The 19,376-nt window shown below is 31.8% G+C and overlaps 3 protein-coding genes and 1 non-coding gene across 6 annotated transcripts; 3 read left to right on the top strand and 1 right to left on the bottom strand.

Annotated features, from left to right (window-relative positions):
- Positions 1-264: 264 nt before the first annotated feature.
- LOC105149836 (deubiquitinase OTUD6B) lies at positions 265-1,964 on the top strand. Of its 2 annotated transcripts, none has more exons than XM_087404008.1 (4): positions 265-440; positions 578-986; positions 1,280-1,499; positions 1,616-1,964. In XM_087404008.1, the coding sequence occupies exons 1-4, from the start codon at positions 371-373 to the stop codon at positions 1,727-1,729; spliced, it is 813 nt and encodes a 270-aa protein (XP_087260134.1). In that variant the 5' UTR covers positions 265-370; the 3' UTR covers positions 1,730-1,964. The 2 variants fall into 2 exon arrangements, with proteins under 2 accessions (XP_087260134.1, XP_011060836.1); XM_011062534.2 differs by having other exon boundaries at positions 266-440; positions 1,650-1,964.
- Positions 1,965-3,610: 1,646 nt separating this feature from the next.
- Positions 3,611-7,185, bottom strand: LysRS (Lysyl-tRNA synthetase). Of its 2 annotated transcripts, XM_011062546.2 has the most exons (9): positions 7,024-7,154; positions 6,637-6,812; positions 6,430-6,565; positions 5,677-6,126; positions 5,276-5,521; positions 4,764-5,186; positions 4,388-4,581; positions 4,108-4,270; positions 3,611-3,921 (listed from the first exon to the last, which is right to left on the bottom strand). In XM_011062546.2, the coding sequence occupies exons 2-9, from the start codon at positions 6,747-6,749 to the stop codon at positions 3,823-3,825; spliced, it is 1,824 nt and encodes a 607-aa protein (XP_011060848.2). In that variant the 5' UTR covers positions 6,750-6,812; positions 7,024-7,154; the 3' UTR covers positions 3,611-3,822. The 2 variants fall into 2 exon arrangements, with proteins under 2 accessions (XP_011060848.2, XP_011060856.2); XM_011062554.2 differs by lacking the exon at positions 6,637-6,812 and having other exon boundaries at positions 7,024-7,185.
- A 533-nt stretch (positions 7,186-7,718) lies between these two features.
- Dnaaf6 (Dynein axonemal assembly factor 6) lies at positions 7,719-17,546 on the top strand. The gene is made up of 4 exons (XM_011062567.2): positions 7,719-10,470; positions 11,889-12,103; positions 12,976-13,103; positions 13,279-17,546. The coding sequence occupies exons 1-4, from the start codon at positions 10,356-10,358 to the stop codon at positions 13,406-13,408; spliced, it is 588 nt and encodes a 195-aa protein (XP_011060869.1). The 5' UTR covers positions 7,719-10,355; the 3' UTR covers positions 13,409-17,546.
- Positions 17,547-18,869: 1,323 nt separating this feature from the next.
- On the top strand, positions 18,870-18,942 carry TRNAT-UGU (transfer RNA threonine (anticodon UGU)). Its single transcript has one exon. It is a non-coding gene; the product is annotated as a tRNA-Thr (tRNA).
- Positions 18,943-19,376: the final 434 nt, after the last annotated feature.

Here is a 19,376-nt window from a genome sequence, read left to right as displayed (position 1 = left end):
CATTGTGTTACACTGTCATCTGTCTCTTGTTGGAAAACTCCCTAAAAGATGTCATAGACATGCACGTTATCTGTAATCTAAAGTAAACAAAATCGTAATAAATTCAAGACATCAAATAAAAGTCATATTTTAAGAAAAATCATTTTTCCCTATCATAACGTGAAATAAGCTTTGACATAAAGCCAAATTCAAATAATTGCGGCAACATGGCGATATCTGGTACCGCTCTTCTGATGTTCAAAATGCGCAACAGTACACCATGCGCCGACTCAGCTCACTTAGCTTCCTGTTCCATTACTTCCGTTCTCCGTAATACGGAGTGTGCTTCTGCGAGAACTTTACTTACGGTAGAGGTTATATTTAAAGTACGATGGCAGAGGCGACACTAACAGAGGAAGAGTTAACGCAGAAGCACAAGAAGGAACGCAAGGAATTGCAAGGTATATTTCAGATCGAAAACTACAACCTCTTTTATCTTCATTTTTAATAGAACTTCAGTCGTTCTCCGATTTAAAGTTAAAGCAGATCTTTACATATTGTGGCCGCCTAATGTTCGAACTTTCTTTCTTAATCGTAGCACAAATACAGACCTTGAAGAAATCCATTTGTAAAGGTGACAAAAAGAAAAAGAAGGAAATTACGGAAGAGATAGGGCGTCTAGAGGAGGGCTTGGAAAACCGTCAAACGGAGGAGTTGAACACGTGGAGATTGGCTCACGTTACATTGAACGACAAAGAGACAGAGCCCGAAGAAGCGAGCATAGAAATTAGTAAAGACAATTGTTCGGAGCAATTGGCACATAGGGTTTCCAAAGCGAAAAGAAGACGAGAGAGGAAAGCAATCGCGGAGAAGGAACGCAATCGGAGGATCATTGAGCAGGAAGCTCTTAACGCCTTTGGTAAAAGAAATGTTGAGATAGAAGCCATCAAGAAGATACTTTCTGAGCGCGAGTTGATGATCTATGAAATTCCTAGCGACGGCCACTGGTAAAGATCTTAAAATGTATAGTATGTACTATATCGATATTGCCAAGAAAGAAAAACAAAAGGATATTTCACAATTTATGTCATTTTTGTTAAACATATGCAATCACAAAATTAATTGTTTGGATAATACAATATCATTTTTCAATTTCAATTACTTCTCCAAATTCCATGTATGGAATAATTTAAACCCATAATTTTTAACATTAGTTTGAAGAAATTATCAATATAATGGTACCTTATTCGAACACTTAGTTCTTTCTTGACTGTATATAAAAGTCTAAATTTGTTTTCAGTTTATATAATGCTGTGGCACATCAACTTAAGATAAATGGAGAGACACCTCTTAGTCTGCATGACCTCAGAATAAAGACTGCTGACTATTTAAGAGAAAACATGAACGATTTTTTGCCATTTCTTTCCAATCCTGATTCTGATGAACTGTTAACACCTGAAGAGTATGAAAAGTATTGCAATGATGTAGCAGAAACAAGTGCTTGGGGTGGTGCTGTTGAGGTAAATAACATGTTGTAAATTTGTAAGTGTATAATGACTATGAATCATTAAATTAAATTAAATTCTAAAGTATTTCTTCTTCATAAATTATTAAAATAACACAATTTTTTTCCTAGAACATTTTTTTTATTGGTTTTTTTTTTATTACAGCTACAGGTATTATCACGTATACTGAAATGTTCAATCGAGGTCATACAAGCTACAGGGGCTCCCTATATCATTGGAGATGAGTACAGTAATGGCAAGAAGATAATATTGACTTATCATCGTCATATGTATGAATTAGGTGCTCATTACAATTCTGTTACGAAATACGTTCAGGATGAAGAGAGCTGATAAAGGTTTGCTTTAGACTTTTTATTTCTGTTAACAGTCTTAAAATTTTATTATTAATTGCTGAATTAATCGTAATGAATTAAACATGTTTCAATTTACGAACATGTTTAATCAGTCAATAACACTAATTTATTTTATGTATGAGAAATTTAATATGAATTTTCAAATAGTATAAAATATTTTTATCTATGAATATACAAAAAGATACTGAAAAAGCTGCCAGCAGAATATTTAATCTTCCGACAAGAATTGCATTTTTAAACTTTACATTGTGATGTTTATTAATATATATATAAGAAAAATTCTTCAAATGTGTACAGTGACTGCTAAAGAATTAAACGTAAAATGCATGTAATTAATTTTTCTATAAATTAAGATTATATTACACTAAACGCATAATGAAAATATATATTATGTCAGATGTAATCTTACTAAGACGTAATATATATATATATATTTGGTCAGACGTAATCTTAATAGTCACACACATTTTAGGAATTCTTTTTAATCATTAATTAAAAATACGAGATACATATCAATGAACTATCTTAGTGAAGCATATTTTCTTGGTCATTTCAACTAGTTAACTGACTTACATTTGGATGTACACATTTAGAGCTAAAAATGACTGAAAGTTCTACGTAAAATTTACTGTAATAATATATTTTCTGTAGATTCATAGAGTACATTTTTACATGTATTTAATAAATATAATCACATCTTGAAGTTTTATATATTATGGCAATTGTTTGTTTTATCATATCGTAAGTAGGGATTTTTAACATAGATCAAGTTAATATTTCTTAATATATCATATACTATTGTATATGATCTTCCTGTATTAAATGGGCTTCAAGTAGTCATATTTAGCGCTAGACGTGCGATGGAAATGTGGACTGTAGAGGCGTTTAGACATATTTACTTAAATATAGTAATACAGACTATAAATATCTTGGTGAGCTGATCTCTATAGAGCTCTTGTGTTATTGGAGTGATTAAATTTTACAAAACATAGAATTATATTTATTTCCCAAATGAATGTCAGACAATATAAACATGCTGCCAGCAAATATGCAAATACTTATTAAGATTCGATGTTCTTTGGCTTGTTTCACGAGTTGAAGTACAAAGCGTATTACTCTCTTACTGTGTATATTATTTGTCTTCAATGTGGTGGCTGTCACATTTTGAAATATCAAGCGGCTACCAAATCTATGCTCACAAGAAATGTCCGTGATTGCGTTTCAAAACTCGGAATAGAATAAATTAGCGTTATTTTATTTGGAATAAGAAAGGATAAGACTGTGTAAGAGTGCTTTTTAAATTCATTTTAATTCGTGAAAATCAACTTTGATCCTTAACTTTTTGGACAAATAGATTTTAAACTATGTAGCTTGTTATTTCATATCTTGAAATGGCGAGTAAAGTATTTTAAGAGTCTTGAAACGCAGCTCAATATTTAGAAATGTTTACTTGTAAAAAATAATTATTTTTTTCATTTCCTGATTACTATGGATTTTTATGTAATGTTAATAATAGTTTGAATATTAATTTTGTAATTTATCTATATAAAATGACGAATTTTGGTTTATCTATAAAATGACGAAAAAAAAGATAAAAAATATAAATGATTTAGAATTGTGATGTTAATAGACAAGGAACACTCTAATGTTTACAATAACATTATAGTCTCATGTTTTTGCGATTTTGTAAATGTATCTACTTGATCATATGTAATGAATGTGTAGTCGGGTATCAAATAAATATGATATATATAAGAAACATCATTTATATAATTTAATTATTTTAATTTTAATATAATTTAAAAATAAGAAGAGCACATCTTTTATAAGCCAATTATTGATTGAAAAAAAAAAATCTTTATTTGTGTAAATATGTTTTATTTACACTTAAATAAATAAAAAATTTTGAAATACTTTTTCCAAATTATCGGTTTTATATTTTTTAAAAAATAATTATTTAAATTTTATTTTTCTGCACTATCATTTGACGCTTTATCATCTTCAGTCACTTCCTTATTTTTGTTTGGATCATCCGGCTTCATTTGAGGGAAGAACAATACTTCCTGTAAAGAGCAAAGAAATATACATTTTTATTCGATTTATATATTTCGTTCTTCTTCATACATCACTTCAAAATAATTTAATTATATGAAAAAATAAATTAATTTCATCATAAGATCATGATATTCTTTTTCAAATTTTAATTCATCATTTTAGAAAATATACAAATATTCAATTTATGTACTCACTTTAATATTATTTGAGTCGGTGAGGAACATTGTTAATCGGTCAATACCCATTCCCCAGCCAGCCGTTGGTGGTAAACCGTATTCCAAAGCTGTGCAGAAATTCTCATCAATCGATTGTGCTTCCTCGTCACCGGCTGCTTTATCCTTTGCTTGCTGTTCAAATCTATATACAGATTTTACATATTTAAATTTGTAAAATTAAATAACTCAATCGACGGCTTTATCCAAACATATTGTGTGAAACACAAATCTTCATTAATAAGTTTAATTTTCTATGTACCTTTCTCTCTGAATGACGGGATCGTTCAGTTCGGTGTACGCATTACAAATTTCCTTTTTCATAACAAATAATTCGAATCGTTCAGTAAGACCTTTCTTGGATCGATGCCATTTTGCCAATGGAGACATTGCTTGCGGATGATCAATGATGTAAGTGGGATTGATACAAGTATCCTCGATGAATTCTCCAACGAGCTATTCCGCAAAAGAGATTCCGATCTAGAGTGGCTGATATTATTGTGTGTAATTGAAAGATACAAATGTCTTAACAGTTATATTTCTACAATCTTTCTTATTTTTGGTTACTTATTAAAATTACTAGACTGTTACGTTCAAAAAGAAGTTAGAGATTACATTAAGTTTCATTTATGTCTTACTTTGTCTAGTAATCTCGCTGATGTCCTGGGAGGAGGACATTCGATTTCATGTTTGTCACAAAGATCACTAAGGAACTTGATTGCTGTCGGTGTATTAAGTTGATCAGCTTCGGGCAGTTTGACTTGTAGAACTTCTTCCAATTGCGTCATCATTGAAATACGCTTGAAAGGTGGTGTGAAGTCGATCTCGCATGCTTTGCCCTCCGGTCCATCCGGATGGTACTCTATTTTGTAAGTCCCATGTATAGACTTCACCATGCCAGACACCATGTTCTCCGTGATCTCCATTAGGTCATTGTAATCGGCATATGCCATATAAAACTCACAGGTGGTGAATTCTGGATTATGAGTCATGTCGATACCCTCGTTCCTGAATTGCCTGCCGATCTCATATACTCTGTCGATCCCACCGACGACTAGCATCTATTAAATGATTGCTGTTGCGCTTTATTTTTTCTTTTATTCTAGAATAATGTTTATTTTAAACTCTATGGAGAAAAAGAATTTTATACCTTGTGATACAACTCAGGAGCGATTCTCATGAACAAGTCCATATTGAGTTCGTTATGATGTGTAATAAAGGGTTTGGCAGTTGCACCTCCAGCAATCATATTCATCATGGGAGTCTCGACTTCCAAGAAGCCCATATTATCAAGAAACTTGCGTACATAAGCGACTATCTTCGCACGTATATGAAAGATTTGTCGAACTTTGTCATTTAATATAAGATCCAAGTATCGCTGCCGAAATCTTGTTTCCTGGTTGTATACAAAAGCTCAATTATGAATTATGTATTTACATAATGTATTTACACACACATTGCATGTTGTAATGAGTTAGGAATTATTATAACACAAATTTTTAAAATATATATGTTTAAGGATTATATATTTTTCTGCAATTTATTTCTTACTCTGTCTTTCAGGCCAAAATAGAGATGTGGCAACATATGCAAACATGGACTTAGAAGGGTAATAGATCGTGGTACGATCGAGAATTCGCCTTTTTTGCTTTTTGCAGGTTTGCCAACGACACCTATGATGTCACCTCTCTTAATCTTTGCAGTATCTGCTACAAATTTTTCCTCGTTCTCATACAATCTTGCATTAGCCATCACTTGCACCTTGACACCTTCTCCACGAAGATCATAAAAGATCAATTTGGCGCCAGATCCTCGAATGGAGTGAACACGTCCAGCAACGCTATGTACCTCATTATCCAATATTTCACCATCTTTCACAATATCTTTGAATTTCTCAATGAACTCCTCCAGGGAGACAGATACGTGAAACTTATGCGGGTAAGGATTATCATTAATAGCTTTGAGTTGACTGACCAAGTTTGACCGGAGCTTAAAATATTCCTGCAAATATACAAATTTCATAATAAATTTTTTTGGAATCAGCTTAAGATTTAACCTTAGAGCTATACATTCTATCCCTGTAAAAAATAAATATGTACAGCTAGGTTTAATAAAAATATTAATACGTTGTATAACAGACTTTAGTTAAAGTATAATATTGAAAATCATGCTGCTGAATTCTATTAAATCCAAGAAAAAGAAATTGATTGCCCATGAAATAAAAGGATCCTTTATCCTTTGTTTTCCGCACAAGATAAATTTGTTCTATTATAGTATAAATTTTTACAAGACTCCAGAACTTACATTTGGACTAATCTCTTCTTCATTGATTTCCTTTTTCTCAGACTTTGATTGAGCTGCCACTGCAAGCGTCCTGGCCTCTTCCTTCTCAGCCTTCTCCTTGGCCTTTTGCTCGGCCTTGAGGCGCCTTTTCAGCTCGCTGCAAATTAGGATATCGTCTCAGTCACTTCTCTCAGGATCGAATAATATATCGAATGATCCATTACGCACTTCGTGGCAAATCGACGCGGAGGAGTCTGACGCAACTTCCCGTGGCTCGTTAACCAGGTTCGCCCTACTGGCCGCGCAATCATAACACGAACATTGGTTAACGTACCGAACATGATCGCTGCACCGGAATTAGACTTTACCCATGACGATTAGTTTTTTTTACAAGATACCACTATCTGCGAGAAAATCCGAAACACATAATGAACATCGTATATGACCGCGTGGCAACGAGCCACATGTCGGACTTTTCTTGTTTTTAGGTTATGTCACCCGCGAGGGGAAAAATCGCCGTGTTACGGTCAGAGGAATCGAGCGAAAAGCGTCACGAGATCCAACGGATATCCTACAGATACGATAATCTCGTCCAATATCGTGCACTTTACTTACTTTTTCGACAGTTTCTCGTTCATCACGTCCACCATGTTGCCAAGTGTTGTCGCAGAAAGGACCTCCCTCACCGGCACTGGACACCGTTGCGTTGCGTTGGTCGGACTGCATGTGATCGCACAAGCGGCACATGAAACGTTTTGCGCGGTTTCAGATTTCAGGTTCCTCGATTAAGGTGTGTAAGGTGCGTCCCATTTTCGTTGCCAGCGATCACAATGGAATGCAATTTCTGCAGGAAACTGCAAGTGTTTCAAATTGTCACATGTACGATAGATCTTTAAATTGATGCAGATATAGATCTTTAAATGTGATTAAAAACGAATTAAAGATCGATCGATATATATATATATATATTCAGAGATTGATTATAATTTAAAATCGTTTTGAATTTGACTACGAAAATATTCAGACTATTTCCATACAGCACAGAATTTGCAGTAATATTGCAGCAATAATGCTGCAATGTTGTAGCAATTTTTGTGCTGTTTCCTATGAATAATTGTATAACGTCTCAGATGTTTATTTAGACAATCTTGAATAAATAAGATCGAATATATTCATAATTTTTATATGCAAAATAGATTTCTTTTTTAGATGGATTATTCTTATTCGGTCTCTTGAAATCTATTTAAAGATCATAAGCGTTCTCCTTCTTTATGTCTATATAATTTAATTAAAAATTTCTTTAATTTTTTTTATTTTTACTTTTCTTACATTGAAGACTCTTTAAAAGCTTTCTTTTTTATGGGATGCTTATCATAAAATTTAATTGGCAGAAGCGCAGACTTTGAGGGTGACTTTGCTCAAACTCGGGATTTAATCCTTCAGAGCTGACAGTGGGTCTATTAGACCTACTCAATTATAAATCTTGTCGTAAAAAAGTTAAATAATTTAATTTTTTAATATTAAATTTGTCAAAAATGTCAATTTAATTTTCTTTATATGTTAATCTGTAAATTTAAATTAGTCATCTTAAAATAAGTATTTATATTTTTTTTTATATGAATTACGTCATTTTGGTTCCTTGAAATTAATTAGTGTCTTTTAATTAACATAAATTAAATGAGTCACAAAGTGTCAGTAACAATTATAAATTTTGACGTCAATTTCGAAGGATTAATTGACGATTAATTTAATCAGCAGAACTACTCATGATAAAAGTTCTAAGACAGGATTAAAAAAAAATCAAGAAACTAAAATATGTATATAAATTTTATTAATGAAAACTAACATAGAATTTCTCCTGACTTCAATGCTCAGAATGTCTTTCAACCGTTGGAAGCTTTTGTACAGTAATCACCTTTCGAAATAAGTTTTTCCAATGCGCTCGTCACATTGAAGGCTATTTTGAAGTCAATTCGCCTAGATGTCCAAAATATCATCAAAACGCATTCGCTTTATTTGAATTTTTCCTTTCGAAGGTCAAAGCCATCTGTATCAAAGAAAGTGATCAACTTTATTTTGGATTTTGTCGCCTTCACTTTGATCGATTTTGTTTCCCCTGAGATAAACTATAGGTATGAATTTTGAAACCAAATTTCGAATCTGAGGTTGGCCCATTCCCAGGTTTGAATTTTGAGACAAAATTTGACGGCAGTCTACTATTCCAAAAATTTTTATAAGAGAAAAAATCTAACTAAACTGATACGATTGAAACATTACTTGTAATGCTGTAAAAGAAAATTAAACAATTGTTGGGCTGATTATTTTCAGCACTTCTGGTAAGATAGTTCTGGTCCTTCTATAGGAATATACATATATCAGCACGACACATTTCCGCCAAGTGACGTGCTGGTAGCGATAGTTAAGATTGTGTAAAAAATATTTATAGGGCGGAACAAATAACCTTTGATAATCATTTATTCGTATAAAACTCGAGCGGAACAATTCAAAACTACCGCCAGAAGTACTGAAAATAATCAGCACGACACATTTCCGCCAAGTGACCTGCTAGTAGCGATAGTTAAGATTGTGTAAAAAATATTTATAAGGCGGCACAACCTTTGATAATAATTTATTCGAGCGGAGCAACTCAGAACTACCGCCAGAAGTGCTAAAATTAATCAGCACGACACATTTCCGCTAAGTGATGTGCTGGTAGCGATAGTTAAGATTGTGTAAAAAATATTTATAAGGCGGAACAACTTTTGATAATAATTTATTCGTATAAAACTCGAACGGAACAATTCAAAACTACCGCCAGAAGTGCTGAAAATAATCAGTACGACACATTTCCGCCAAATGACGTGCTGGTAGCGATAATTAAGATTGTGTAAAAAATGTTTATAAGGCGGCACAACCTTTGATAATAATTTATTCAAGCGAAACAACTCAGAACTACCGCCAGAAGTACTAAAATTAATCAGCACAACACATTTCCGCTAAGTGATATGCTGGTAGCGATAGTTAAAGTTGTTTAAAAAAAGTTGTTTATAAGATGGAACATTTTGATAATGATTTATTCGTATAGAACTCGAGCGGAACAAGTCAGATCTATATTGTTAAAAAAAATGCTCAAAATTATCAGGTCGACACGTTTCCGTGCAGTACGAATATTCTAATCGATGTAAAAATTATTAGTTAAAATTTTTTCCTGAAACAATATATAATAATCAATTCAGCTTAAAAAAATGGGAATACTTAACAGATGTCATAATATTCGATGGCATCTGGTACTTTAGAGGAAGTTATGCCGTGTTAGAACGTAAAGTTGCATTTCTTTATTTTTGATTTTTTTGATATAAAAAATGTAAAACATTTTGTTATTTTTGAAAAAATAGAATGGAATAGAATGGAAAGTGCTATTATCGGAACAATCATTATTTTTTGAAAATTAATAAAATATCGTGCTAACATTCACAGATACTCTATTTATCACGTTTTGCTTATATTCTATCTATTTTTATATATATATATATGTGTGTATAATGTATATATCCATTGTACATATATGTAGGATATACATTATATGTATATTTTTTAATTACACAATAAAAATTGTTGAAGTTAAATTAAATTTAAACAAATCATCAAACGTATCACAGCTATACTTTCGACCATTTTTTATTTTTGTCTCCATAACACACAATTGAAATTGTTCTCCGATCGAGGGAACGAGGGCTGTTGCATATTCAATTTAATAGATAAATAGTTTCGATGCCGCGCGACGTCAAGCGGAATTTTTCGACCGAGTCAATTTCTAATCGGGCCACCTTATCGAGTAACCACGAGTTCGTCGTCATAGCGACGTTAATTTGTTGTCGCGGGCTATGCGTTGTAGAGAAAGTGTGAGCTTCAAGTAAAATTTCGCGATATCGTATATAATATTCGCGATGGACGGCTGTTTCAGTCCGGCGGATTTACAGGCTCTCCAAAATTTAATTTGTCCATCGAAGGACGACTCCGACAGCGAGGACGATCTACCGCAGGCGGGTGCGAGGAAATTGGGTGAGTTTACGTTTTACGACTGATTAATTATGGAGATACACCCGGCAAAATTGTTGCGTACTGTTAAAACAATCGGCGTCGCGCGATGGCTAATTTCCCCTGTGCAATTTCAAGCCGGGTAAAGCCCGATGTGTTCCCGAACTGAAAATCTCGTTGTATCGTTACGTTTAATTCGATGTATTATTCAGGATATTATTTAGTCTGGCGAAAACGCAATTAATTAGTAAACACAACAGTTCCATACGCACTCGTTTGCGCGAGCGTTTATTATTCGCGTATTTTTGATTATTTAATTTATATTTTTTTATTCGCATCCGTAAACTTGAAGCTCGCGAAACGAGTGATAACAACGAAATGATAAAGAGAATTTTTTATAATGCTTTTGTCTTAAGTATTTTGTATAGATAGTGTAAAATTCATTAATGTATCCAGAATTTTTTTCGAAGGGAAGAGTTTCAATTCTGATTTCCGTTATCGTATAAACAACATTTTAATGAATTGCTTTTCTAAATATTTTAGAACTTAGAATATCTCCTTCTCATTCCGGATTTTGAATGGAAAAAATATTAAGATTTAAAGTTATAACTTTAAAAAAATACATTTATATATCAAATATATTTATATTAAATACATTTATGCAAAATACATTTATATAAAAGATGAAATATATAGTTCTTCATAATATTACAACTGTTATTATATATTATTATATACAAAATATTCACGATCATCTTATTCAGAAAAAAAATTTTTTTAAATGTAGAAAAGAATGACCTCTTAGATGAGAAACTTTATTTACTAAATATTATTAAAATTATGACACTTTGTTAAAATTATAACTAATGAAAGTTTCCGAAATTACCTACACGGTAATGGAGAGAAAAAAATATCTTATGTGACAATAAAAAATTTATTTAAAGTTAAAAATAAAATTGTTTTTTTTTTAATTATAAAAATGAAAAAATAAAAATAATTTAACGGGGAAGAATCCTCTGAATACGTCCATAGCAGAATCACATCCTCCCTCTTATTAGGATCGTAGGTAATTGCGGTGAGAATTAAACGTGTACCGCGAGTTTTATATGCATATTTCGATTTCCTCTTCGCAAACCGGTAATATCATCGACGTAACGCTTTATAAATGATCCGATGCAGCAACCAATGAAGCAATCCGCGCTGCAAGTTATATTTGCGCTGTCAATCATTAATTTTAATACGACTCGTGCGATTCTCAATTCGCAGTTACGTTTAATTATAAATCATCGTTACACATCCGTTTTTAAATTACCGTTAAACAGCTTACGCGCCGTCTCTGGATGATGTTATCATGCGTTATTCTCGAGACAATGTATTAGTCATTAGTTATGCGGAACAAAAACGAGACAATTGACAAGATGGCTAATGAAATATTTGTTTAGGACCTGGTGACATTGGCGCGCCGAGTGACCTTTCCCAGGACTCTTCCCAGAATCGTTCGGGACCTCATGCACCCCTACAAAGCAAGGGTGACGATATTTGGCATCCCTCAGAGGCGGTCGACACTCAGAGCTTGCAGGATTACGACCCTAGAGAGTCGCCCGAATACGAGATGAAGTTTAAACAGGCAGTGACAGCTGAAGATGTTTATTTAGGAGTGAGTCTCTTTTTGGTAACAATTAAATAAGACTTTGATACAATTTTGAACGTTATGAAACGTTCAAGTATTTTATATTATGAATATAAAAATTTTCATCTCTGAAGAAAAGTACAGATTTACTATCTATTTGATTTATAACTTATGCTTATACATAAAATATTTTCAAAAAAAATACAATAGAGATACAGAACTTCAAATCAAATCCATGATCCATCATTTATCATTAAATCTACGATAATAATAGACTACGATATGTATGAACATATAAGAATATGCATAGGATGAATTATATACAACCTATCATAGTTTATTTTTATTCGTAGATTTAATGATCGATCATTCGATTTGAAGTTCGGTATCTCTATTGTATTTTTTTTTTTTTTTTTTTTTTGAAAGTTTGAGAATATTTTATGTATGAGAATAAGTACAATAAAATAAATCTGAAAAAAAAATGGTGAAAATAAATGATGAATCTGTATTTTCTTTAAAGACCAAAATTTATATTATTGATTTCCATGCTGCAAGTCAATAAAATTTCCATGCTTCAAAGTCAATAAAAACTAACAAAGAAAAACATAAAGAAATGAAACAATAAGATGCGAATTTAATTTAAAAAATGAAAATATATACTTCCGTTTTCGGGTTGCGCTTTAAAAATTAAAATGTATGCAATTTCCCCGGAAAAATAGAATTACCGCTAAAGAAATGTGGTGCAATAAAGCAACAGAGCCAAGATAACACGTGTCTAGAGTCTTTCGATTATTCTCTCTCGCAAAGCGGTGACTTCGCGAAACATCGAAAGAGAATTCATTTTACTCGACACATTACGTGTGAATCGCGGCCTTGAAGACGGACGAATTGTTATTTAGATGGGTTTTAAAACGCCGAGCACGGCGTCCTGTGAGTGGCTGTCGGTGCTGGTGAAATTGCCCCAGGAAACGCGGGAAAAAGTGGAGCTCTCCGTGGAATCCGAGGCGATCGACGTGCGCAGTCCAAGGTGAGGTGACCACGATCAGGAATTTATTAGTGCGATCCATGTGACAGAAGGAGAGCGAAGTTCCTACTGTCGGAGTCGCATTTGATTCCGATGGAGACGAGCGTCCGCCCTTCTTTGACAATTTTACGAGGTTGTAAATCTACTCGATGCGTAAAACCAGTCGCGATTTCACCAGATATCGGCTGCACCTACCGACACCACATTCGGTGGATCCCAACGCATCCTCCGCCAAGTGGCACAGTGACACCTCCACCTTGGAGGTAACTCTGAAACTCACACGTGAGCTGGATAACATAAACTTTTGACTTCGAATCGATGCGTCGTCACTCTGGATCGCCTATCGAAGCAACTCGTAGTGTTTCAGTACGATTTTATTGTTTTCAATATTTTCCGAATGGATAACATTTCACTTCTATACGATCATAATGATGGGTTTTGTTTAACGAGTTCGATATAGATATCTTTTTAGTCATGTGCATTGAGAGAAAAATGAATCGAAATATCGCGAAGTAAATGTTACTTACGACATTTTCTTTGATATGTATTTGTTATGAAAAAATTTAATTACGATAACGAAATATTTATTTCTGTGAAATATAATATATCTCATTAATTGTAGAAAAATAAAATATACGGTTTATTTGCTAAAAATAAAATTTTATTTCCGTATTTAAAGATGTATTTTAGTGAGATATAAATATATTTCTCACAAATAAATTTTGAATTATCTTTTTCTTAATGTGCATTGATAGGTAATTTTTTATTTACGGTCTTTCAGTATTAATCTATCTTGATATAAATTTATATGTATTTTATAATTGATTCTGAAATTAAAATTTTATTAAATAATCCAATTGAGCTCATCTTGATGGTGAATTTTCGATCAAGAATAATATTCTATTATTTATTTCTATATATTTTCTGCAGCTCTTATCTATGAAAAGATTTTTACTTTTTCAATTATTTCTAATTTGAGAAGTTATTCGTATTTCAATGTATCAATCCGAGAAATATTGATATAAAAAGATCTTTTATTAAAATGCGTTATAATAAAATGAAGCATCTTGTATACAGTTTCTATTCATTATAGCATCTTAATATATGAAACCGCATCATTGATCGTAATTGCTCCAGTTTGAGGAATACATTATTTAAAGCGCATATCATTCATTTGCTATAACGACAAGTAAAAAATATGAAATTTTTCACAAAAAAGATTTTAAATATTATAAATCATTGAAATTCTGTAATTTTAATTTTGAAATGCAACTTTGATAATAAATGAGATTATAGAGAAATGAAAATACTTTTAAAATATGATTTTTCTTTTCTTTTTTATGTCAATTCATTTTTTTTGCAAGCAACTAAACAAAATCACAATTTTTTTAGTTATATCATTGTTATAGCAAACGATACATCTGCTTAAATGAACCAAATGATTTTTGAGATACATATTCCCTTCGTACAAACACATTTCATAACGGGCGTACGAGGATGAGACCTCCATTCATTATCAGAGACGTTTATCATTATACCCCATTACATCCTGATAGATTTTTCTTTCGTCGACCTCGCGTGTCGCTCGGTAGCGAGTGTAACATATTGACAACAAAATTGTATTTGCATTTTGTGTTGCATTTTAATACCACGTCCTTGATTGTGTCCGTTATGCGATGCTAATTTCCCTGTAAGTAGAAAATTGCGTCTTGTAACGCGAATCGTTCGTCTCGTAATTATAATGCATCAACTATGCTGATGTTTATAATCAAATATTCATCAACATATAGAGACGATTAGAATAATATTGATGATAATATATGGCAATAGGCGTGCAACTATCAAAGCAGGGTAGATCGGCACGATCGTAGTTGACGAGGACTTCCTGGATTTTGATAGCACTCCAGGATGTCGTGCGGAGGATGCTAGGAATGCACTTGCATCCTCATTCAAGAGAACAGAAGTTGGATTACGAGTTGACCTTTCATTTCCACTTGATCCTAAACTACTTTATAAATAAAAAAAGTTGTTGAAGTTAGCATCAAGTGCGCCACAGTGTCGATCACAATTAATTAATTAAATAGTTAAAAACAAATGCAAAATATTTGTTAGGGAAAAATACTAAATTTTAATAAATATTTATTTGAATAGTGCCAGCTAAATTTAGTTCATTTACTTTTTTTATTGAATAAATATTTATTTAGTAAAATCAAATTAATATTTCTAGTACTTGTGCTGTAAATTTTCTAGTTCTTGTACTAAAAATATATCTTCATATTTAGTAAATATTTAGTTGGTACTATTCAAACAAATAATTTACTAAAATTTAGAAATATTTTTTTCAGTGTATAAATATTCATATTTCCTTCTTCAGTATATAAATAATTCATATTTCGTGTTTATCTAATAAATATTAATAACAAAAATTATAAAATATTAAATATACTGTATCAATAAATTTTAATAACAAAAACGTGCTTGTCCAATTATTTGTCTCTGTCAGTAAAAAGTTATAATAATGAGATGAGTTGGACATACATGTAGCACATTTGATAATAAATGCCTCGACATTGTATGAAATAGTTGACTTCTTCGTGTACTTGAAATTACACTTCACTTTCTAATTATCTTCTACTAATATATGCGCATCGCGATGTCATAATTATATATTGTGAGTTCGAAAGATCAATCGTTGAGATAAATATAGGCAAGTTTTTAAATTCATCGACTGATCAATCGCATTATGTGCAAATGCAACTTTTACAAAGTTGCATTTGCGCATAATGCGATTGATCAATCGATGAATTTAAAAACTCACCTTACGATCGTTACCTCGTTAAAGATAATCAAATTACGTTAGCCGACGTGATAGCAATGACAAAAGACGGCTGCAGACTTCAGCGTGGAAAAGCAAAGCAATTGCTTTTGTAGTAAAAACGGAGGATTACTCAAACGGAAATGTACGACGTGCTTTATAACGCGAAACAAACAAATGCTTCCGCTTCCACCTTCGGCTAAAAGCATTTCGTTTTGCTTTTATTTTTTTCGTGGAACGTAAATGCATAAACTCAAAATAATCGCGCCTTTTTACGTATTTTCCGTTTTAACATTGTATATACGCCGTTAATCAAATCAGCACAATTTTCACGAGTCGATGAATAACACGAAACGCTTCTAATTAGCCCTGTCAGAACTTAATCAGTCCTTGAACATCGTTCGTTAGTTTCTTGCCTCTGTCTTAATTTCCGGTTGTTAAAGTTTTTAATTCCGAGTTTTTTCTTAACCGTTATTATCGAATAATTTTCTATTTCGCATTTTTGCAGTGAGGATGCCCTAGACGGTCGTTCAAGCGTCTAAAAAGTTATAGCGTCGTAAAAAATTACGTTGCAAAACTGTGCTGTGAAATTTCTTCTTTTTTTTTTTTAAAGACTCTTCTTCGTAGAAGAAACTGAAGAACGATTGACATAAGATGTACCGTCGATTTTTACGTTTTGTAAAAAATTAAATTTCAATTTGCGGAAATCACGTTTAATGAGTGATACATTCAATAATAATAGCAACTGTAAGAATGCCTTTGTGCGAGCTGAACTTTATTCAAGCGATGCTGGCATAAAATTTTATTCTATTCTCCTTTCATCCTTAAAGTTTACACCGGCATTGCGAAGTCGGCAGACCTTAAGATAGGCGAGCGATGTAGCGATTTTACGACGTACAGGCGGACTTTGTCGCCTGGCGAACGCACTCAAGGATGCACTCTCCAAGGTATGCGAAAGGTACAGTGGCTGCGCACACAGCAGAACTGGCTGCATTACGACGGGCTGTCCTTCATCGACTTCCTTCGCTGCATTTCGTAGCTTATTTGGCGGAAAACGAGTGATGGAAGGCGCTTTTCACGAGCCTTTTACATCGCACGCTGTTTGTCATCCTAAGATTTATAAGTAAAACGCTCATTTTTTTTTTACTGACAGAATCAAAGACGTAATGGGTATAAACTGCGCGTTTTGCTATTTTAATTGACCTTAGCATCTGTGCTTTGTTAAAAAAGAAATACAACGAAGAATATCAATATCTCTTTTTAATTTATTTTAGGTGAGAGGCGCAATAAAGGCTTAGAACAAATATAGATATTGCTTATTTGCTATAACATAATTAAAAAATTGTGCTTTTCTGGAATTGCTTACAAAAAATGAATGAAAACAAAAAAGAACATATTTTAAGAGACATACTTTTGTTTTTTTATTAGGTGTTGGAATTAATTCGTAGCGTTTTACAAGTGATGGGAAGTACTTTCATTAATGTATTTTTTAATGCTCATGTGAAATAAATAACATTCTTTCATTAAAAAACGCTACGAATTAATTCCAACACCTAATATAATTAGTTATTACACCAAATTACATTTTCAAAATTAATATTACAAAATTGTAATGATTTAAAACATTCAAACTCATTTTCTGAAAAACTCTGTTTTTTAAGTGGTATCGTTGTTATGTAAATGCGATAAGAATAACGAAAAAACGAGAAGATAAGAAAATACACACCAAATTATCTCTTTACAAAAAACCGATAGTGACAATTTCATTGGAGTACACAGTATAGAGAGAATAGCGATTAAGCTTTTGAAAATTTAACTACAGGTCTGAAAATAATTTTGTTGTACCATCAAAATAATTATACAAGAAAGTATTAGGTGTGAAGAGCAATGCTGCAAAAAGTTTTGACATTCTAGCAACTAGTTTGAGCGCCCCACATAATTATTTTAATGGTCTAATAAAATTATTTTCAGATTTGTATCTCGTTCAATTTTTAGACACTTAAATAAAACTGTTCTTTTCGTATTACGTTTATGAATGGAATAGACAGTGTTTTTATATTTAATATATGTTTATTTCGATTGTACGTACTATGATATCTAAATCATTCTTTACTTAGAGTCCTTGAACTTTATCATATAGTCATTGAGATTTAATAATGAATCAAATAAAAGATTAAACATTTATCAAATTGAAAAATTCGGAGATAGCGTAAGTAAACATATGGTTTTAGCGAAACGTGACGATTCAGCAGATTCGAAATTTCTGAGTATCTGGCAAATGCGAAATAAAATGTGGAACGTCAACACGCAAACTCATGGTGGCAGCATATGCGAACATTTCCTCATAAATATGCAAATAAATATTTAATATTTATCGTAGCCCTGAAAGAAAAGATTCAAAGGTACTGAGAATATATTAGCGAATTCTTTTTTAACTAGTAAAAGTGGAGTAGTGTTTCTGCATTGTAAAGTAGAAATCCTACGACATGATTTTCTTAAATAAACAATTTTATTCGTTGCAACACAGCAATCTGGTATTTTACTAGAACAAATTCTTTTTTGTTTAAATTTTCGGAATCCTTTTAAAACAAACTCTTAATATCTTTCTAATATAAACAACATGGAAAAGGAATATTAATTTTATTTTAATACAATACGTAGACGTCTTTGTTTATCAACAAAATTATCAAAAAAATTAAAAAATGAACAATTTAAATTTAATATTATAAAAGTATTTTTATATTTAAATATACTAATTAACGTATTTGAGGATCCTTTTTTACATTTTTCTTTTTATTGCACAAAAATCTTTCATATTTTCTTAAATTAATAATATTTTGTTAAATAAAAAAGGGAGAATTTTGCTACAATTAAAATAATATTTCTGTTTAATGTATTAAATACAATTTACGTCATGTTACCTTTAAGTATATTAAAAGAGGTGTCAATCGAAAGCCTCCATAGCTCAGGGGTTAGAGCACTGGTCTTGTAAACCAGGGGTCGAGAGTTCAAATCTCTCTGGGGGCAAATTTTTTTTTTATAATATTTCTGCATAATATATTAACTGATAAGCTATTTGCAATAGTATTCATTTTTATATCACATATAAATTAAATATATATAAAAATACAGATTAATTTTATCATATAATATACACATGCATATATTCGCACATATATATATGTATAAATATAATTCTACAGTATGTGCAATACTTTGATTCCATTAAAAAAAAAAAAAAAAAAAACCGTAAGAGAAGATTGTGTAAGCACGTGTCCGGAAATGTTTATTTAAAAAGATAATAATATGACGTTAAACCATTAATGACAGTGCACTAAGTTGATATCACGATATAATGACTCATTCGATTATTCGCTTTTGTATGCATCAAAGCAAAGGAGATTGTTTTATAGTTATATCAGAACTCTTGTAAAAGTAATTATTATTATTGATATATTACG

Source organism: Acromyrmex echinatior, chromosome 3 (assembly GCF_024713525.1).
Source record: "Acromyrmex echinatior isolate Ae372 chromosome 3, ASM2471352v2, whole genome shotgun sequence".
NCBI classification, from domain to species: domain Eukaryota; kingdom Metazoa; phylum Arthropoda; class Insecta; order Hymenoptera; family Formicidae; genus Acromyrmex; species Acromyrmex echinatior.
This window is presented reverse-complemented; position numbering and strand designations above follow the sequence as displayed.